Genomic DNA, 23,447 nt, shown 5'->3' on the forward strand with positions numbered 1-23,447 from the left:
TGATAGCACTCGACATTACGCATAGAACCCCGAGACTTACTGTGTGAGTCCCCACATTCCTTGATTTTGGCACGACTTTGAGTGCAACCCCTCTGTCTATCACTAGCAACATACGCATCACCATCCTTCTTGCCTTCGAGAAATTTCCTGTGAATCTCCTTGGGAAACAGACTCCCAAGGACCGTCATTGTACACTAGACTAGTACCAAGTGCTGAGTTGCTAATCACAGTACAGAACATATCCCAAGATGAGGGTAAACTGCATAGCAAGAAGACACATTTGATTTCCTCATCAAAGACCAAACCCTGAGTGGTCAACTGAGTGAAAATGATATTGAACTCATTAATGTGAGTAGAAATAGTGCCCTCTTCCTTCATAGGAAGTTCAAACAGCTTCTTCATCAAGAAAACCTTATTAGTGGCACTTTTGTTCTCATAGCTGGAACACAACTTATCCCATACATCTCTAGCATTTCTTTCTCCAACTATAGTAAAGTACACAGATTCGGCCAAATGCAAACGGAGGGTAGATTTGGCCTTAGCATCAAGTTCCTCCCACTCAACATCTGTATACTCACCCTCTGGGCGCTCCATGATAGGATCCAACTAGCCTTTTTGTATAAGAACATCTTGAATCTACTCTTTCCAGATAGCAAAATTTGTCCCATCAAATTTTCAGATATTGTAAATATGCTTTTCACCACTAGATGACCTGGATTCAAACTAAAGATAACATGGCAATAAACACTGGTAATTCTAGAAAAATTTGGCAGAGTTTCCCCATAAAAACTGACATAGTATCAATCCAAAACTGTCTCACAAGAGATCAATAACGCATAAAAAGTAATTCTCTCAAAGCATAAGACAGACGCATCAACCACTAACTGTGCATAAAAAGTCAAAAGCTGACCCAAGGCTGCCAACATGGCGTCAAATGCACCTAGGCCTCTCTATACATGTCCTACGAGGAGCCCACGAAAAAGGGGTACTCAAACAACCTGTATCACCGAAAGAATGTCAACATTTGAGAATCCCCCAGCTCAAGAAAACCTCACGCTATCAACCCTCACAAAAGGTTATGCAGACAAGAAACCAGCCCAGTCTTAGAAAGGGCCTCCAAATCGAGTCTCAGAAACGGTCGGGACTGCCAAAAACAAGCCAAATCGGCTCCACAAAAGGTACATATGGCATTTTTTGTAACTCAACATACATCCATTGTCAACAATACTGCAAGGTGCAGTATACGCGCTCAAACAGGCGCCAAAGAAAATATGAAAGCAGTAAACAAATCCCTGCGGGGAGTAAAACCGCTCGCAAAAGAGCTCAAACACTCTCAAAAGTGTCAAAAGAATGCACATGTGCATCAATTACTCCCACTAAAATCTGTGTTGATGCAAAACACTGCAACCTGTAAGAAACCTGTGTCTTGTATGTATGCAAGAACCTGTGAGGAGATGGATGCCTGAAAAACCCGAGACATTGTCGATGCCGAAAAGTGCTCCTAATCAGCCCATAAACACCGTCTCAATAGCACAAAATAGCCATAAAACGGCTATATACCATCCCAAAATAGTCTCTGAACAACCTGCACCTATGTCCTGTACCTGTACCTGTAGCTGTAGCAAAAGTGAAGTTGAAAAATACAACTCCTGAAGCGTAGCTCGAATGAAGCTTTTGACTACACGAACAACTTCAAAAGGGGGGTAAAACTCTAGGACACCTAATGAAAACGCTCTTGGAACGCTGAATTTGCCGATGTCGAAATCGAAAACCTATTTGCACTTTTAAAAGTGCGCGCGCATGGACACGAAAACGACAAGCACAAACCCTGCTCTAATACCAGTTGAAGGTGCCGTGGGAAGCGTATGCGAGTGCAAGTGCGAGAGCAAAGAGAGAGAGAGAGAGAGAGAGAGAGAGAGAGAGAGAGAGAGAGAGAGAGAGAGAGAGAGAGAGAGAGAGAGAGAGAGAGAGAGAGAGAGAGAGAGAGAGAGAGAGAGAGAGAGAGAGAGAGAGAGAGAGAGAGAGAGAGAGAGAGAGAGAGAGACATGCTTTGGGTGGAGCGCACAACAACGTTATCTTGTTGCAGCTCCTTATTCTGCTGTATTAAAGAATAAGTGTATACATGGTTAAGTTAGTAGATGGGTTAGTAGTAAGTGGGATGCCCGGCCAGTTGGCTTGAATCCCAACAAGGTGGACTTTGTGCCAAAGGTATTGACATCGTTGCTTACCAGCCCAAGCCTCAAGTGTCAAGGCTCTAGTCGAAACTCTAATCACAGTGTCTCTATGTGCTTCCATGCAAGTGAATCGGTAGGGACATGCACCATTCCATCATTTGAGTGGTGGTTGGTGTGCCATGTGAGAAGCTCCACCGTAGACCTGCTTTTAAACACGTGTCAATGCGTATAAGTGGAAAATGTCTCAATACCTTGTGGGGTAGGTGGGCCCCGCTCACTCCGATCTTGTAGCATGCTTCTCCACACACGAGACATGAGGTAGCATGTGCATGCTCATTGCGGTATAGTACACAATTGTTGACACATGCATAGATGCACTCATACTCCATGCCAAGTGCAGTGACATACGATCTCACTCGTCAACTATCCGAAGGTATGTAGTGATCTTTAAGAAGAATTTTGCCCATTCAACTACAACAAAAAATACTATTAATAGAAATGCAAGCCCATGCCAAGAAGAGAGTGCCATGTATAATAATCCATATGTAGAACTTACCCAAGTTAAGGAGTGCATCTTGCATTGCTCCAACTTAATTTTACTTGTAAGTTGAGGATTTCCAATGATGCTTAGAGCACCGAGTACTGTGCACCATTGTAAAGAGGTGTTTGACCACTCGACAACAATCTGTCATCTGTTTTTACTGCATGTTGAGTGCATGGTCTACAATCATCATTGCACATGTTGCCTTCATGAGAAAATATCTCATCAACCATGTCATCCTCAAGCTCAAAGTGTCCCTGATACGCGTGTGGAGGAGCTGTGGAAGTAGAGCTAGTGGGAAGGTCACCATCCACCATGCCTTTGTCCACTAGCTCTTGTCGTTGTCTTTTGGCCTTGCGTGCCAGAGCACCACCACTGAACATAGACTAATGGCTCATCAACCATGTCATCCTCAAGCTCAAAGTGTCCCTGATACGCGTGTGGAGGAGCTGTGGAAGTAGAGCTAGTGGGAAGGTCACCATCCTCCATGCCTTTGTCCACTAGCTCTTGTCGTTGTCTTTTGGCCTTGCGTGCCAGAGCACCACCACCGAACATAGACTAATGGGAGCATCCTCAAGCGAGGGGAGGGGGAGGGGGGATGCGCTCCCATCTACTTGAGCGCTTTTTCAACGATGCCAAAGTCCTTTGTTTTCCACATGCTCCAAAGCAATGCACCTCAAGCGAAGGATTGCCCATTTGCACTAGGTGCAAGGACAAGGGAGTTTGTCCTTGAGCCATTGCTCATGTTCTTGGCCATTCGGAGGCCCATGATCATCCCAATCATTTTGCACACGTGTGAAGATGTGTTAAGATTAATTCAAAGAACTACAATAAATTAAAAACTACAATAACTACTTAAAACGCCTATGATAGGAAAGGAAAAATAGATTAAAATTTTTTCTCTAAAATTTTAAAAGAACTTGTGCTCTATAGTTAGAATAGCTACTAGAGTAGAGGGGCTAAATTTTCAATAGTGAGTGGTATAGGAGTAACTACGGAATTTCCCACCCACACACATGCTGGCTTATTTATTGTATAAGATGTTGTCCTCTTGGCCACTACCCACATAGAGATGTTGGTGCTACCTTACTCCCTCTCTCACCACTCTCTCCTACCAACAAGGTCACATTCATTTTTGGTTAATTACTATTTTTGCTCACCCTTAGTCCGGATTCTAATCGATCGCCGTTGGCCCATTGTCTTGGCTCACTACATACATAATCCCTCCTCGTAGGTTCTGCCCTCACAAATTTTGACCTGCCTCATTGCATATCGATTTTCATGTGTCACCCATCTCTTCTCAACCCACCCATGGGTATCTTGAACTAGCTTTCTTTCTCTCTTTCTCTCAGTCTCACAGACACATTCGATTCATTTTTTGTATTTCTTTCTCTCTCTATCGCACGCACGCACGCATGCGCACACACACACACACATACGATGGTGTATTTGGATCTCTCTTTATTGCGTGTGTATGTGCTTGCACACCTTACTTGTAGAGATTCTGGGCAGATGGATCTGAAGGCTCATATGGGAGTAGCTATACAACCTGCATGAGGAAATTTGGTTGTTTACTTTTTGAGTCTATTACTAGCATCAAGTGTTCTTGAGATACACATAGAGCTACACAATAAGAATGCAACCTTTGGATATAATTTCAAACAAATCGGAGAATACGACACACACAAAGGTGTAGCATCACCTACTCAGTAAATTCTGGTTTTGTAATAAATGTTTATTAATGATATGTTATTTCCTTGAGTTGATTAGGCTCTTTACAATTGTATGTTGTAAACTTCTCAACATGATATATTAATGATTGAATGTATAACCTGGATAGATACTGAGAGGCTCAATAAGGTATTGGTAGTGGTCTTTTTGTCAGTGAAACAAACGTGATAGAAAAAATTATATTCCAGTCTCAAGCAGGAGGTATGCTTGCTGGTCCCTTTTGACATGTTGTCAATAAAACAAACAAGATGCTGAAATATTTTTTGGAATCTAGCTCATCAGCTGGTTTTTTGGAAAAATTTTGCTTCTTTTTGCCACCTGTATGTATGTGCATGAACATTATGTTTTATGATATAATCTACTAGCTAGCTGGATTTTGACTTCAAACCTTGGACAATATATATTCATCAGATCATGCTTGTGTAGCATCAGGATTTCCATACATGTAGGTGCTTGGGCAACTACTCCAGGAGGTTTAGACTTTTTTATTTGAATATATATGAGAACTTTTTGGGCCACGGCTCCTAATCTATGAAGATTCTATTGGTTATTTTGAACTAATATAGATTTGGAATTATAGTTATGCACATGAAACAGGTTTGGTGTGTTTACATCTGATAGACAGTATATCAAACACTCTTTAAGTGTCGGAAAGGATTCTATATCCTCTGAGTCCTGTTACACATAAAAATATGACATTACTGAGTGTCATCATTTAAAATGGTTTGGGGGTTGACACTCAGACGATCCCTTTGTGGTTGCTGATAAACATTATAATGAATAATTGATGAGAATAAACATACACACATCACAGAAACAAAAGGGTAATGGATGTCCTAATCTTATGCAGGAGACTGTGCTAACTACATGATATGCTTTTGCATAGTCAATATCTTGATTTGATACTAGAAACTTTGCTAGTTCTGATATTGTCGCATACCTATGGATAAGAGAATTGACATGTTCGCATTCGTAATACATACACCATTTTATGGAATGGCTGGATACATAGCTATGAACTGTTCTTTACATTTAGCTGGATATAAAATTTGGGTACATATATACATAGTCTCTATATATTGCAAGCAATAGCAGTACATTGTCTCTTTTTCAATTTTCTCCGAGTAATATAATTCACCTAGATTTCAAGTTGGGCTTTTATATGGTTTTTTTGGGGGTTGAGATTAGAAAACCACTTTGGAGATGAAACCTCGGGTATTGGATAATCATATTATGATATGTTGGTTCTTAGGATTTATTAGACATATTGAGCAACATGTTGATGGATGTTAGATCTCAACTAGCATGTAGCTAACCTCTTTTGACTTGCTTTTTATGATGGCCTGATAGATTGACTTCAACATTGTAGGTGTATAACTACAACTGTATAGCTGTAGTTGAGATATTCACTATAGTAAATTCAATACTGTTTTACAACACTTTTCTCTTTGTGGAATAGATCCATAATTTTACTTTGAACATACTCCAAAGTTTTTTAAGAGCCTTAATCCTCACTTGAGGTTCTCGGATGAGGTGGCATTGTACTGGACTTTTGAAAATTGATTCAAACTAGAAAGGAGATGTTGTCCAATTTTTTTTTGGAATTTAATGATATAAACATTATCGTAAATAAATTGCTCATTCTTTAAACTTAATATTTGATCTATGTTATGATGTTAGTTTTTTTTGTAATTTTTGACACCAATAACAAGAGGAGGGAGTCGTTGACACATGTCTTCCCAAGTAATGCCACTTCTGACGTGCTTGTGTTTCTTGGATGGTGACAGGTAAGAGATTCTTTCCTTGGGGTTACAAAGAAAACTGCAACGATCATCCACTGTTGGTTATTTTTATTAGTGATAGATGACCCTTGTATATGATTCTTTAATAATAACATGTAATACACTATATGTCAATATCAAGTTTAAATGTCAATTGTAATCTTAATTTTAACTACTTGGTATCTAATGTATGCATAAGATTTGGTTCTTCACATGTTGATTGGTCTCTAGTCCCATTGTATGGTTGAATAGTTTGTGAAATCAAACTATTGTTAGATAATCTTTCTTAAACACACACACACACACACACACACACACACACACACACACACACACATACACACACAACGGCTGAGGTTGGCTAGATCTCAAGATTGTTGACCATATCCTGTTCATTTATAATCTGAGGCAAACAACCCAATGAATTAATATTTGAACCAAAGATCTTCAAAACAAAAGGCCAGGTTCCAAATTGCCACAAGATAGATGACTTGATGCAATTTGACTAAGAAAAGAAAGATCGAGTAAATGTTGGTCTTTGATCAAAAGTGTATTTGCCTCAACAATTATATATGCCAGTACACTACACGCACACAGACATATACAACCAACGTCCTTTATACACTAAACTCATATGTGGCATGATGCACCCTCACTTGGTATGTGCATTCTTTTATATATGTGTCCCCAAGTAAATATTGTAGATTGCCTTACAAGTACTTGAGCATCCCGGATAGTCAAATATATATCTGTAAAGTGGGATTTCATTACAAGTGTCAGGAAATATAATTGGGCTACTAGGAGAAACTTGCACAAAAAAGGGATCATGGTGATATATATTGTCTCTACTGAACCTTGCTACAAATGCTACTAAAGTAGATGTGGGCCAAGTGTAGATGAAAATCAACACCCAAAAAGCTACAAATTTCCACATTAGAGCCATTGAAAGGGGCCATGGCCACAAACACATCCTCAAAACTAAGCAAACAAATGCATCTTATGTGATGACTCATAAGAGATCAAAGAGCCGCTTATGAGAAAAGGGTGTGGTGATCAAGGCAAGCTTTTATGGGGCCTAATAGAGTACTTAGAAAATGGGCCACTGATTGCTAAGCAACTCAACAAAATCATGAAAAAGGCTGATCAATGCTTTAGGAAAGAGGCATGCAAGCGTGTGCATCAAAACATTGTCACCACGCATGCGTGCAGTGGAGTCCACAAAGATGATTGGAGCACTACAAGAGGTTGTGTGCTCTTGTGACGCTGTTAGCGACGGAAATACACTGGGTTTTTATAACCCCCGGCGTCGCTAAAATCGTCGCTACGAGCGTCGCTACGAGAGCGTCTCTATATGCGTCGCTATAGGCGTCGCTATAAGTGTCGCTATATAGCGACGCTCATAGCGACGTATATAGCGACGCCTATAGCGACGCGTATAGCGACGTTTACACAGAAGACTATAGCGACGCTCATAGCGACGCTACAGAGCCATAAATAGCGACGCTTATAGCGACGCCCGAGAGAATTTTTTTTTGGTGGCAGGGCATTGAATGCCCTGCCACCCATCAACCATATTGTACTTGATTCACTTTTTAAAAAAAGTGCAAGGGTAGATAATAGACCCAAAATAGTCACCCACAAGACGCATTGTTTGCAAAATTGACAATTGTACACATCATAGGCAAAATGAATTGATTGGCAAATGTAATAATGAGAATTGTACAACATCATAGGCATAAAGAATTGATTGGGAAAAGGAACTGCGGTGACAAATGTAATAATATACATGGTTCAAAAAGACGTATAAAATCCGTCTCATGATACATAAGCTATGAGAAACCCTAAACTAATGCTATCTAGCTACGGCTAAACTGACGTCGTCTAGTCAGACGTCTCATCGCATCCAAGCGGCGTATCTGTCGGATTCTGCAAAAAAAGACAATAAGACAGCTTTCAGTAAGTATAAACATATAACGACATTTATAAAACAATACAAAAAAAAAAAGAGTAAACCCTAATACTAACCATGCCGCCGCGAGAACTGAGAATGTCCATCAGGGCGTTTAAGCCCTTCCTGCCTGCGTACTCGCGCTCGTACGGTGTGGGATCACGTCCTGTCATCGACCACTGTCAAAACATACAAAGATTTCATTATGTTAGAATTAAAAAACTCATAAACCCTAAACTATCGAACATAAAGAGCAATGTGAAAACACTTACAAAATCGGCCTCAAATGATGCCCATCCACCGCTCCCCAAGTGGTGCGAGCTCCCTGCCTCTACTCGCGCTCTGGCTGCATCCTTTTGTTGCTTCCACCTGTCGGGATTCTCGCGCGTTGCTTTCTTCGCATTCTTCCAATCTTCTTTGGCCAGCCAATCTGGCCTGTTCCACCCATTTTTGATTGCTTTTTGCACTTCGGAACGCTTGTGTTTGCAGTATTCGCGCATTCGAATCTTCATCAGGTCTTCATTGAAGCGCTGATCCCGTGTTGGAACGGGAAACTCATCATGAAGTATGCTGATGGCTCTGTTTTTTAAATCACTTGGTACTTCACTCCATTTGTTTAGTATGTAGTGTCTAAACAGCTGAGAGCAAAGACCACGCATGCGCGAGATCACCTTCTTGCCGTCATCATCCATGATGATGCCGCCGCTGATGTCGACGGAGTAAGGCAAGCCCCCTGGTCGGTGACGCGTGAACCTGGGTGTCCTGGCAGGGGTCTCTAGCGGCGTGTCGATGGGGGTACGGACGTCAGGTGTCTCTACCGGCATCTAGGCCCCGAAGCAAGGAGTGTCGAGTGGGGTGGCTCCTGGCGGAGTAGGTAGAGGTGTGTAGCTTCTAGGAACAGTCAGCCGTGCAAAACCTGGCGTAGATGGCGATGTTGTGGCTGGTGTGGGAGCGGGCAAAGAAGGGGAGGGTAAAGAGCCTCGTCGAACACGAGGTGGTGTGGAGGCATCGGTGGCGGAATCCCCACAACAACCGCCACCGCCACCACTAGAACGCCGGTGTCTAGACGAGTGTGAAGCTCGTCTCGTCGATGCCGAAGCTTCGGAGCGCGCCGAATGCTCCGAAAGAGAGGGAGATGCGGATGGAGTAGGAACGCGCGATGATGCGCCAGAGCGATCACGCTCTACATACCACTGTCTCTGCTGCGGTGACAAAGAAGAAAGAAACTCCTCATCATCCATACCTGCATTAAACACACGAATATTTAAACTTAATATTGAATGAATAGAGTAGACAATGACGCAAAGACCATTAAATACAATGACGTAATGACGCATATAAATACAATGACGCAATGAATTGAGTGATAGAAGAGGCAAGTCGAAAACTCAAAATTTTCAATCAAAAGATGTGAGCGCGAGTAGAAAAGAGCGTTATACACCATGGAAGGTACTTAGAGAGCCAGAGCTTTTACAACACGGAGCAAAATTGTTCAAATACAATATTTGTGGCTTTAAGAGATCTCTCTCTCATCCTCGCATAACTCAGCATAACTTCCTATATCTATATAGAGCTCTCCGTTTAAACACATATCCTCTGTTTCATTTTGTAGCTCCTCTGCATGCACCCCATATAGAGTAGTAGCATCTTGATGCTCGTCTGGCACCACCGCATCGGCTTCTGATTGAGCATCTTCTCTGATCTCCTCCATTGATGTCGTTGTGATTGGCACATGGTAGCCTTCATACGTCCTTGCACTACGAGGGGCTACCTCTATGACGTACCACCAGTTTGATGTAGACTTTGTAGGATGAAATATTACCTGCCAGAGCCACATAACTTACATGAGAGCTTTCAAGCACATAACTTGTAAAAGGGGGATGTTAACTATTTACATACTTACTTGTTCACAATGCTCGGGTAGTACGAAAGTGTCTCTTAGGTCAGTCCATTTCTTAGTAGAATCCACCTCAAGAAAACCAGACTCTCCTCTACGCACAGTAGCGTTGCGACCCTCCATGATTATCTTGAACCATTGCACGTCGAACAAGTCGAGAAAAAATCCTCTGTAATCGATCCTCAAAATCTCTTGCAGCGTGCCGAAGTAAGTGAGTTCCGCCACAACAGGATCTGCATCAGAGGAACGTCGTTGACTAGACTGTTCAAATTTTGCCATGATTCCACAATCTTGAGTAAAACGCTTTTTGTTGATTCGTTCCACCCTAAAATGTCGACCTTTACACCATGCTGCTGTGTATGACTTATACTACAACGAACAAAGATTATGAGTGGCCGTTCAAACGTTTATAAATAAAGTCACTAGCTAGTCGTACATTGCAAACTTACCTTGGTCGCGCAACCCCGAGAGTACTCCCACTCTTCTTCAGTCACTTCGTCACCGCATTGTTGTGCGCTTTTCAATTGGTTGTGCAACCATCTTAAGCTCATGAAGGTTGGTAGGCTCTCCAGAACCGCTGGATAGTGCATCGGTGGTCGTCTTCCCCGTCTCCACTCGATTCGTGCCCTTTGTCGCTCTTGCTTTGCATCCTCATATTGTGAAATCCACTTTTGCATCACTGGATTGTGAAGCATGAAAAATCGGTTGATTTTAGCCTCTAGATCTTCCGTCATCTTCTTCTCAACACCGAGATTGCACATGACAATCCCAGATATGCGCTCATCATCTATGGTTCGCCATAGCGTGTCCCGGGATTTATCAAATCCGTCTAGCCACTCTCCAATGTACACTAGGGACTCTGATACCAACCAACCTTCTGCCATGCTACCCTCCAGACGTGCCTTTTGACGCACATATCCCTTAAGCGTTTTCATGAAACGCTCTAAGAAGAACATCCATCTGGAATGAACTGTGCCAGCTATTTCCACCTCATCAACTATGTGAACAAGAAGATGCACCTGAATGGTTAGCATTGTAGTAGGAAAATGTTTCTCAAACATGCACACAAGCTCCGCAGCATTTAGTTTGGCGAATGGTATGGAGTCTACGTTGATCTCCTTTTGTGAGATCCATTGCACCAGCTTTGCAAGTTTGTAGATTGTGTTACGGATGTCGAGAGACAAACATCCCTCAATGGAAACCGGTAAAATAAACTGTAAAGTATGTGCAGCAATGATATTAAAGTCCACATTTTATGCAATGATATTAAAGTCCACTATGAACGTACCTGACACATTTTATGCCAATCGTGTGACTTCAAACCGGTAAGCTTTCCTTCTTTAGTAAAACACGTTCGGAGCGAGTGCATTACGCCAGTGGGGGTCCGCAAAGATCGAATGGTCTCTTTTACTTTGCGTTCTTGGGCTCCTGTGAAAATCCATGGTGCTTTAGGGAGTTTTATCGATCCATCAAACGCTGTTTGCGGCCAATATTGCTCCATACAATCCACATTTCTAAGGTCAACTCTGGCTCCCAAAGTATCTTTCTTGCCGGTCAAATGGTCCCATAGTAGATTACCCACATTCTTGAATATGTTCATTGGATCGAGCAAGTGATTGATCATGAGTCGGGGCCAGTATGGTAACTCGTACCATAGAGATAGTCTCTTCATCCCTGGAGGCAATCCGTCATCGCACATCTCCTTCTGCTCTAACCATGCTTGTGCAGACATCCTTGGTGGCTCTCTTCCCAAAAAGCCGTTGCGTAACACATGATTCTCTGGAAGATACGCTTGATGACCTTCGTAGATTTGCTTCTTCAGTGAGGGTGCCCTACGTGCATTCAGTCTAGGTCCACATGTGACACATGCTCTGTATCCGCTTGTTTGAAGCCCTGCATGTATACACATGATAATAGATCAACTATGGGAAAAAACAAGATTTACAGTGTCTGAGTGAGGAGTGTCAATAGATCACCTGAGCATTCTGTTAGCCCGGGATAGTCATGCATGGTCCACATTAGAATGCCTCTGATCAAAGCATTCCGTCGTCCTGTGTGTCGGCTCATATCCACCACCTCTATGCCAATCCACAATTGTTGTAGCTCTTCCAATAGTGGACGAAGATACACATCCATATTTCCCACTTTATATCGCCCTGGCACAATCAAGCTTAGCCATAGGTGCCCCTTCTTCGTAGTCAACCACGGGGGAATGTTGTAGTTGACGATGACAACGGGCCATACACTGTAAGATGTTGATCTTTGACCAAATGGATTTACGCCATCCATAGCCAGGCCTAAGCGCAAATTTCGAGCTTCCCTGGCAAAATCCGACCATGTTCCATCTATATGTTTCCACGCTACGCAATCTGCAGGAATTCGTAGCACACCATCCGAAGATTTATTCTCCTCATGCCATGATGCTAGGGCGGCCATGGACTTACATTCGAAGAAATGCTTGATGCGAGGAAGCATAGGGAAATGTCGCAAAACCTTTTGTGGAATTTTTGTCCCGTGGAGATCTACTCGATATCTTTCGGAATCACATTTCGGACACTTCTCCATGTCTATGTATTCCCCTCTGAAAAGAATGCAGTCATTAGGACAAGCGTGGATAGAATTGTAATCCATCCCCAAGTTTCGCAAAATCTTTCTTGCTTCATCTCGGGAATCTGGCATCACATTGTCAGCTGGTAGTATGTGCTCTTTCAGCAATCTACACAACATAAAAATATGATACAGTCGTGTAAAAATCTATCAGATCATTATACATTTAGAGTTCTATTAAAGTAAACTAATTGTAATAGATCACCTGAAAAGCGCTGTGACGCTAGTGTCACTCCATCCAAACTTTGCCTGCATGTTGAGAAGAACCAAGAGTGCTTTCAATCTAGAGATACGTGCTCCATTATACAATGGCGTATCGGCTTCACTTTTCATATCATCATAGATAAGCCTTTCTGAATCCATGATCGTCTAGATCATTTCATCAATCTCGGGCTCAAACATTGCCTCGTTGGGAATGTGCTCTGCATGATCATCCCCCAAGCTGTCAGAGGCTACATCTTGTGGCCTCACATATGCTGCTTGACCAAAGCGCCTGCGAACACGTCTATTGGGTTGCAAGATTGCTGCTTGTTGGCCAGCGTCAGAGTCCGACGAGTTATAATTGGAACCAACTCGATCTATAATAGATGGATTGAACTCGCCAAATTTGCGAACGTGCTGCAAAGAAACACGTCTTGTCCGTCGCACAGCATGCTTGCATTGATTACAAGGACATAAGACCCTCGTTGAGAGATAGGTGTTTCGGTTGGACGGTCCCACATCCTCGTCGCTACTCATAATGAGGATAAAAAACTTATAACCTGGACAACAAATTTAATATTCTATTGGCATTCTTCGTCTTATCTCTCTCTCTCTCTCTCTCTCTCTCTCTCTCTCTCTCTTTACCTCACATTCTCTAGTCATGTCCAATCCCCGCACACCTCGGTCTAGAGGTGCACGGAGATCAGAACCACCGGGTTATAATCTCGTCTTTATTGGTCAATACCTATATTTGTGGGTACAAGAAATCTACACACCCACGTCTACATGATACAACATGTAGTGGACAAAACCCCTTTGCCTCTTCTCTAGCTGTAGCACTTCACAGCATCTTAACATCTTTTCACAGTAGATCTTTTCACTGTTCGTCTAACTCTAAACCCTAAACCGTAAGTAATTCTTGCGTGGACTCGATCTAACGTAAATAAGCGTAAATCTAAATAAACGTAAATCTAACTAAAAATAAAGCTAAATCTAATTTAACGTAAGTCTAATGACTAGAGGTTGTCTAAATGGTCATTGTGTCGGGGATGTAGTGACTCTTGCCGCCCTGAAGATCCACCTTCTTCCCTATCTTCTGAAGACATTTCACCAGTACTTTTGGATCGACGGAGCCCACCATGAGTGAAGGCAGCAATACCCTATATTCCATTGAGGGCTTTCTTCACCCGCTTCATGCAGGCATCGCAGTCTATGGGGACCTAAATTTAATCTAATATAACGTAAATCTAAATCTAGTTTAAATAAACGTAAATCTAGTTAAAAATAAACCTAAATCTAATTTAATGTAAGTCTACATATAACCTAATCTTTAACGTCTTTTAAGATAGTTTCCTACGACGTTATAACTCTCTTCTTCTTGTGTGTGTGCGCGTGTGTGGATGTGTGTGCCAATAAAAAGAGATAAATGGTATAACCTTTCTATCACCCATGCCAAGTATGATAGATTGATTATGCCATTTCCCTCTTGAATAATAGGTCTTGAGTTCAACTCCTCGTCGGCTAGATCTTTAGGTCTTTTAATTTTAATTAGTTTCCTACGACGTTAAATTAGTTTCTCTCTCTTTCTCTCTCAATGTGTGTGCGTTTTTTTGGATCGTATGCATGTTTTCTCTCTCTTTTCCTCTCTCAATGTGTGCGTTTTTTGTTTATGCATGTTCTCTCTCTCTTTTCCTCTCTCAATGCGTGCGTTTTTTGTTTATGCATGCTCTCTCTCTCTCTTTTTCTCTCTCAATGTGTGTGTGCATTCTTTGTTTATGTATGTGTGTGTGCGTTTTTGTTTTTGTTTGTACTCTCTCTCTCTCTTTCTCTCTCTCTCAAAAACACTATGTGTGTGTGTGTATGTGTGTGTGTGAGAGAGAGAGAGAGGGAGAGAGAAAGAGGGGAAGGGAACATGAGAATGAGGAGAGGGAAGGAGCATACCTGGCTCTCCTTCCTCTCCTCGTGTGTGTGTGTGGAGAAGAAAAAGAGAGAGAGAGAGAGAGAGAGAGAGAGAGAGTGAGGGAGAGCGTTACCTGCTCCTTGCTTGAGGGCGCCGAAAAACTCAGATCTGAGATCTGAGTTTTTAGGCGCGCTCGGTTATTTTTTTACCCCAGCCGGCGTCGCTATGAGCGTCGCAAATTTCTTTGTAAATTTGCGACGCTCATAGCGACGCCGGGAATTTTTTTTTTGAGCGTCGCTAATATGAATAGCCTCTTGTAGTGGAGTAGTCATAGGTACTGCGTGTATATGTAAAAGCCCCTCTAGCTAAGATAACAATATCAACACTTCAAACTTGTTGCCACAGGCATAATCTCAATATAATTGATGAAGCTTCTACATGAAAACTTTAAAATATGATCCTGATGACGTTTAATGATTGTCCTTGCATTTTTTGTAATTTGCATTCAATGCCAGTTTCTATAATTTTCTTGTTCAGGTCATCTCATTGCTTGTTAATGACACTCATTATAATGGTATTATGTTTCTTTCCTTGATCTCTTAAGATGTAATCAAAAGGATTATGAGAACCCATGGCTGACGTTTTTGCTTCTTTTTTTGTGTGGAATACATCAAGGAATAATCTCAATATAATTGATGAAGCTTCTACATGAAAACTTTGAAATATGATCGTGACGATGTTTGATGATTGTCCTTGCATTTTTTGTAATTTGCATTCAATGCCAGTTTCTATAATTTTCTTGTTGAGGTCATCTCATTGCTTGTTAATGACACTCATTATAATGGTATTATGTTTCTTTCCTTGATCTCTTAAGATGTAATCAAAAGGATTATGAGAACCCATGGCTGACGTTTTTGCTTCGTTTTTTGTGTGGAGTTTCTGTCTGCATTACCAAGTCATTGATTGTTTTTGTATTTCCTATTTTTGTGAAATATATTATATGCAATGACTCTACATAACACTATCTGGCTGCATACACAAACCATTGATGAAGCCTCTCTCTCTCTCTCTCTCTCTCTCTCTCTCTCTCTCTCATGTTGATGTTTGGTGGGTTACCTTCTCATCCCGGGCCTAATTTAGCGAGTACGACCAACTTGGAATTGCTAGCAAAAGGTCTCCTAATCTTACCTTACCACTCACTTGAGTTCCTTGCAAAGGGAAGATCCGTGATCTAGGCGTTGCTTGAGGTGGTCCGATGTGGGTGCAGTTGTGACGAAGGTTGCATGTGAGTCAAAATCGAACCACTAGGGGGAGCATAGTGGTAAGAAATTGTCCCTACGATCGGAGATGTGGGTCTAACATCCCTTAATCAGATCGCTACACTCCCACTTCCTTGAAAGAGCATGCTAGTAATTTGTGGCGAACGAATAATCTATGACCATATTAATCTATGACCATATACGAGGGGGTCGGAGTAGTAGGACCGAGGTCGCTTGGATCTTTATTAGCATTAAAATAAAGTTCATGAATTTCATGCTAATTTCAATCCATGTTAATAAGAGATGAACAACAGATATAGTTATGCTCAAATTGTAAGGAATGCTCGATTGAAATATGAAACATAAAGCAATCATTTGCCTCAAGAAACAATGACCTATACTTGCAAGTAGTAGGGGGTACCAACTCGAAAAAATCTGAATATATGCAGAATCTAAAAAAATGCTCTCTTCCCCCGATTGGCAGGTGAGCGCACATGTCCAAGGTGAGGTAGGGTTATGCAAAACTTGAATATAAACATCTTGGCACTTATGCTTGAGAGATGTTCAAAAATTATTTTGTTTCTTAGTGCTCTATGTATAAATTTTGCTACTTTTGAAAGCCCACCTAAAATATTTTGTTAACAAAAATTGCATATATTATCTTCAATTAATGTTTCTTCTTCCGTCCTGTCTCGAAGACGGATTTACAAACTAGTATAATATAAAAGAGTGTCCCATGAGATAGGCAACTTGTGCGTATCCTTACAAAAAGTTGTGCCTTGCCCAATTTTGTCGCCTCTAATTATCTAATACGTCTAAAACGGGCTCCTCTACTCTAGGCAATGACAAAATAAATTTTACCGGACTCTAAATCTTAGGGTCAGTGGCGACGCTGCCCCTAGCCAAGTACTGCTATGGCTGCATCACCGACCTCTATATTGCCCCAGAATCAGCCTTTGGCCCTTCTCCTCATCCTTGAGTTTTGATGCAGGCGAGGAGTACCTGCGACATAGCCTAGCTGTAGCTCGTGCATAATTTCTTCCAAGGCTTATTTCAAGGACGATTCCACTTGGCGTGTCACTGATCATTTGATGAGCTTGTTCTCCGTCTCCTGCATCTGTTCCAGGGAGGTCTTTCTTGCTTCGCAGCTGTAGTCAGCATGTCGTTTACCCTCCTCTTCGTAGCCGACTCCGATTCCGTCCCCAGCTGTGCTAGCTGAGCTTGTAACTTTGCTTTGTGTTCTGATATAGTGCTTATATCTCCTGTCAGGTTTTGTATTGAATTCTTCTGTGCGATTACCGTTCCTCGCAGCGCCCCCTTCACCTCTTCCTGCAAATCTTGCATCATGTGCTGCAGATGGTCCTCTTGCTTAGCGAACCACTTCTCCAAGTTGCAGCTTTGCATTCTTCGTGCTTCTGCAATGGTTTCCATGTGCTGCAGCAGCCTCATTGCTGCCATTGTTGGGGCCTTGAAAAAGGTGAGTTGCAGCAGCACTGATGACAACTCCGGATCCGGAGCAGAGGCCAAGGGCTTCTTGGGGTGCAGGCTATCGCTTTGGCTTACCGCCTGTTTGGGCTCGTGCTAAAAAATTCGCAGCTTCTTTGCCGCAGGCTTCTTCACTACATCTCTGCTCAGGTCTAAATTTGAAGAAGAGCTGCTGCAGCTGGCATGCATCCTCTCTTCTTGCCGATCATCCGGCTTGCTCTCATGTGCAGCTAGATGCCCTGAGGTGAGCATGCACCACCGTGTGGCCTCCTAGCTTCATCGATAAAGTCGCCCTCACAAAAAGACTATCGACGTAGAGGTGTGCCCAGTTGATCTTTTCACCATCTTCGGCGGCGCGTATTAGGCTGTAGTGTTCCATACACATATCTTCGGGCTTGGCCATGAAGAGAAGGTTCTGTAGAAGAAACTGCAGATAGATTTGTCGAGCGGGGCGGTGAATATCTGTAGTAGGAATATGCGGCATAGTCCCTGTTTTAATGGGCACTTCCTCATTAGGGTTGAACTTCCGTTTGGTTTCAAAAGCGCCTTCTGCAGGGAGATGTAAAACTTGGTGGACCAACTGTGTGTTCACTTCGATGGGTTGCTTACCTGGGAGTACAATGGTGTTCGTATCCAAAAACCGCTGCTCGAGTTGCTCTGCGCCTTGGCTTGGTCTTCCCATGGCAGTGCAATAAGCGTTTGACACCCCAGTTTTTCTGCCCATGTTCTGATGCTTGCATCATTGAGAGTGGGTAGAGGCTGCGGCAGAGCAAAGATGACTTTGGGCTTACCCCTCTTGCCCGCCTTTGTGGGCATGCTGCTCACGCTCGTCTATGACGTAGTGGACTAGGACAAAATTTAAGGACCGGATTGAATGAAAGCTATATACTTATCTGAGAGAGAGTGTGGCCAGTCATTGTTTCAAAATCTCTCACTCGCTCGCTCGCGAGTCGCCCACCAGAGTGAAGGTTGATGATTTTAGCATTGGTTTTCTCAAGCTCAAGATTTACCATATTAAAGAAACCAACAATGATTTAAATATCACACTCCAAATCTTCAAAGCTTTAACAAGTGATAAAATCACAAGGTCTGCCAGGTATGATAATTTTTTTTTTTTGACATCCAATTTTTCAAGCCCCCTTTCATATGCTTTGTGTAATGCAATCAATTTATATAATTAGCCATATATAACGTTAACTTAAAGATATAAATACAAAAAATGACAGACAATTTTGAGATTGTTTTGATAGGCAAAATAGCCTTTGATAAAAAAAGTAGGCGTCAATTTTAGGCCTTGATCTGATGGTAGATCCCACTTTAAAATCACTATATCTCTAAGATTTTGAAAAAAAAAAAACATAAACATGCACATAGAATTGAATTAAAAGAGCACCCTTAAGCTCTACACCCTAAGCTTTAGATCCGTATGCTTTACACCCCACTTTAAAAACTCTACGTTTTTAAGCTCTAGAGCTTTTTTTACAAATTTAAACTGTAGTTGTAAATCCCACTTTAAAAGCTTTAAAGTTCTAAGTCTTAAGACTCTAGCGTCTCGGGGTGACCCTCCCCCTACTTGTGGATCCATGTAACATTTTCACTTTCTTTAATTCAAAGTTTTACTTTCTAATATAAAAAAACTATAGGTCCTCATTGGATCATTGGACACCTTACTTTAAAAGTTCTACATCTTTAAGTTCTAAACTTAGCTTTAAAATCTTTAAAAATAAAAATAAAAAATCTTTAAAGGTTAAAGTCCCAAATGATAAATTTCTTCCATAAAGTTTTAACTAACAAAAATGACAACTTTAGTCTATTAGCTCAAGTTTCTCAAAATTCTCAAAATGAAAAGGTGGGTAACACAAATTTCAAAATGAAAAGGTGACTCTTGGGATTTGTGGAGCCTCTAAGGCTTTATCATTTAACATGTAAGACTGTCAACTTTTCATGCTTCCAAAGGCATTTTCATGCTTCCAAAGGCATTGGGCAGCCAAAATCTTTTCCTTGATATACTAGAGTACATTTCATATTTCAAAACTCAAGACATGCCCATCATTAGATTTACACAATTCATTTCAATGAGTACCCACTATCTTATTTCAACCAATCAACATTATTTCAACCAATCAACATTTTTGACATGTCAAAAAATGCTTAAAAATACAACTCAACCTTTTTCCTATTTTAGTCAGCAAAAAGAGAAGTGATCTCTATAGCCTTTGCCCTTTGGGCAGGCCAAAAACAAGCAACTAAATCACGAGGCCTGCTGCCTGGGGGATAATTGTGCAAATAAATTTAACAAGCAAGAAAATCAAAAGTTGTGCTCCGAAGATAACGAGTGATAAAATCACAAGGCGTGCCTACGATACATTGATATGTTGAAACAAAGACGATTGATTGTTCATGTAAACTTATAAACAAGAAAAAAAAAAGTGATAAAATCACGAGGCCTGCCACAGAAATTTGCCTTGGTAATAGAAAAATGAAAAGCGAAAAATTAATCGAGAGAGAGAGGTAGGTGAAAATCCATTGAATCTAGCATAGTTGCTTTGGGAGATACACATTTTAGAGATCAGGTAATTGTCGTACACGCATGTTGAGGCTGAAGATCGAGCAGGGGGGAAAAATCTGTTGACCAAATGGTTGTAGGTTACAAAAATTGTGTTTGATACATACGGTGAGATGAGTTGATATACATCAAAGCAGGTGTTTGGATGGTATGAATGTAGATTCCGTGTGCTTCGATGGTTTGGTGGGTAGGAAGGGTGGGGGAAGTGGGAAGGGAGGAGAGGTCTCCCCTCCAATGATCTTTGGGTTATTTATTTTGGGATCAGCATATATGTGATTGAATGATCTGACCAAAAGCAAAATCTTGTGCCACAAATGTAGTGAGGTTGTTGGCTTCTCACCCAAATATGGTCTAGCATTGAATTATAGATGGTTGTTGTATCTTTGATTTGTTGCCGATAGTTCTCTGAATGAAGTAGAGATTCCAACTGTTGGTATTGGGTTTTTGTGGTGCTGATGTCGATGTTGAAGTCCCTTAGTATGATGATCAGGTTTTTTTTATTGTTTTCTTGTATCAAGTGTTGGAGTTCTAAAAGAAGTGTTTTTATTGGTGTGTTTGGTGATTTGATTACATTTATGACATGAATATGAGTTGTAGTTTGATTCTCTAAAGAGAAAGTTGCATCAATTATTTCAAGTCCTACTCTTGAGACAGTTTTTTGACATATGGATTGAATGCTTGAATGGTGGAATATAGATACACCATAACCATTATAATGTTGAATATGCTCAAAGTTTGGTGTCAGGGGGTTCATACTTTTTTTTTGTTTCGTTTCTTGGAAGCACAAGATACTGGATGACATGAAGTTTGGGTCGCCCTTGATGTGGTCAATGTGTTTGTTGATTGAGACGATGTTTAATGATGCAACAATATGGTTTGTTTGTGCAAGTGCAACTAGGGGCTCGTTCAAGTAGGACCATCTAGCATCTGTCCGGAGACGTTTGATTTCTTTAAGGACTATGGGGTCAGTTTTGATGTGGCTCTTGAGAACGGGACTAAGAATATGTAGATTTGCAGGGTCTTTGATACGTGATAGAGCTATGTAGACCAAGCCATGGGATTGGATCCCAGTAGGGTCGAATGCAGCTGTTGTCATTGTTAAGCCTTGGGATCTATGGATTGTGCGTGCGTTCGCTGCTTGAATTGGGAGTTGTGTTCTTGAGACTAGGTTGAGTGGATTCTTTCCTACCTGAAAGTCTTTTGTGACTTGAAGTATTGGTGTCCATTTTTTGTTTATGTTTTCATGGTAGAGATGTGCATTTTGGGATCGATGTCTCCTTCCAATTGAGGTATCGAAGAACTCCACCCAAGCTATTAATGATTGTGCTCTGTTGTTTGTTGTTTGGAAGATTCCATCTGCACCATTGATCAAACCATCAAGCACATTGATATTGCTAGCACAAAGTTCGACTATCATTCCTGGCTTTAGCTCAAGAATGGAGGATAATCCAGCAGTTACTTGAGGGTTGTTTGGAATGACTAGGTTCTTTGAGCATGTTTTGTGGAATTTGTCATGAGCCTTGATGATGTATGGTGTCTCGATCTTGCAAGTTCTCAAAGACCGTTTGGTTGTGCTTGGCCTTTAGTTTATTTGTGAAGAAAAGATGAGGTGTTGTAAAAATGTCGAAGTTGTTGTTTGCAAATGTGTCATTGATAAATGCCAAGTTTCTTTGTGTTTGCTCTGCAACATGTATCCTATTTAAGACCTCTATAAACAATTCATTTGATTGACGCATTGGTGTTGTTAGCTCAGCGCATGTGATATGTGTGTTCCAGCTCGATGGTGTGAGGATGTCAAGTGTATTGCTTGTGTCACTGAATATCCAGCGATCACGGACAGGGCTTGCTTGGCAAAGATCACCACAAAAGATAACGTCCAGGCCACTGAAGGGTTCATTGTGTTTGTGCTTTATAGATCGGAGTCTTGTGTCAATAATACGCAGCAGCCTGTTGCCTATCAAGGAAGCCTCGTCAAAAACAACTACTTTGAGGTTTGCATTTGCTTGGGATAGGTCATTGAGGGTGTCATTGGAAAGAGGAACCATCTCAGTTAGCATCAATGGAAGGCGCAACACAGAGTGTATTGTTGTGCCACCAAGGTTGAATGCTGCTTTGCCTGTATATGCCATCAACAATGCTGTTGGAAGCTCAATATTTCCTTCTATCGAAGGTGCATAGTGTCTAACCAAGCCTTGGATGATTGCACGCAAAGTGCAGGCAGAACGACGCCGGCTCACTTTCAATCAAGGGCTTAAAGAAAAGGGAGTGGAAAAAGGTATGTTAGTACTAAGATAAGACAACAGTTTTGACACCAGGAAGAACAAGAAATTTCAACTCAGATGGGAAGGACCATTCATCATCAAGACCATTTAACGGCAACTATAAGCTGATGGAAGCAGATGGGAGAAGCCCTGCTACTACTGTAGCGGAATCAAACTCTTCCACAGGTGTTTGGGTCACATCTTTGTAACTATGGTCTTTCAGGTGTATTTTAGTTGTTGTCTCGCCATGTCTGAGGTATATGTGGTCATAACCCCAATCTTGGACCATCTTCAATTGTCGCTTGAATGGTCGTCCCAAGATGATCTCATAATTGTTCTTTTTGTCGAAATCGACTATTGCAAATATATGCTCATACTCGATTCCGCACGAAGTGACAATCACTTTTTCTAAGAGTCCTAGAGGCTTCTCCATGAACCCATCTGTCAATTGCTGTTTCATTCTGGTAGCCCTCAAAGCTGGTTTTCCCCATTTTTTCCAGATTTCCTTGGTGGCGATAGCAACTCCCGCTCCACTGTCAAGAATAGCTTAACTACTCCTTGGAATTCTACAGGTAGCGTGGTGTTTCCATCTTCTCCCTCACAATATTCTCCAACCTTGTTCAATGGTACTGGCCTAGTGTTTAGTTGAGGCCTATCCAACTCTCTGATCCCTTCCTGTAGCTTCAAGGTGGGGTCTTTTACTCCAAATTTTTCTAGGCATTTACCTACTGTGGTCTACATGTTTGGCCTTAACCTTAGGAGTTCTGCTAATGTGATTGTGCATGCCACTGGAGTGGACAACAACTCAATCAATCCTTGTGAATCCATCACCTTGTTAGAAGAAAGTCTTTGGGATGGGATTTCTTTCACTTCCGATTTGGCTTCGTACTCTCCTAGGTAAGAGGATAAAGTTCTCAGCGAGTCTGGTTGGCTGTGCCCCGAACTAATTGATCTTTGGTCTCCCCCTTGTGAATGTATCTCAAAGTTCATTTGCGACCTTGCCTCAAATTCTTCAATAGGAGGTAAGATGACATTCTTTTCTTTTCTCGTGCTATTCATGTGGTTACTCATCCTATTCGCCTTGTTGGCCTCACGG

At 41.6% G+C, this 23,447-nt stretch overlaps 1 protein-coding gene and 1 pseudogene across 1 annotated transcript; both read right to left on the minus strand.

Annotated features, from left to right (window-relative positions):
* Nucleotides 1–17,116: 17,116 nt before the first annotated feature.
* LOC147426156 (uncharacterized) lies at nucleotides 17,117–18,340 on the minus strand (annotated as a pseudogene).
* A 3,261-nt stretch (nucleotides 18,341–21,601) lies between these two features.
* Nucleotides 21,602–22,219, minus strand: LOC147426157 (uncharacterized). Its single transcript, XM_086498179.1, has one exon. The coding sequence runs from the start codon at nucleotides 22,217–22,219 to the stop codon at nucleotides 21,602–21,604; it is 618 nt and encodes a 205-aa protein (XP_086354305.1).
* Nucleotides 22,220–23,447: the final 1,228 nt, after the last annotated feature.

Source organism: Adiantum capillus-veneris, chromosome 24 (assembly GCF_014529385.1).
Source record: "Adiantum capillus-veneris isolate H3 chromosome 24, ASM1452938v2, whole genome shotgun sequence".
NCBI classification, from domain to species: domain Eukaryota; kingdom Viridiplantae; phylum Streptophyta; class Polypodiopsida; order Polypodiales; family Pteridaceae; genus Adiantum; species Adiantum capillus-veneris.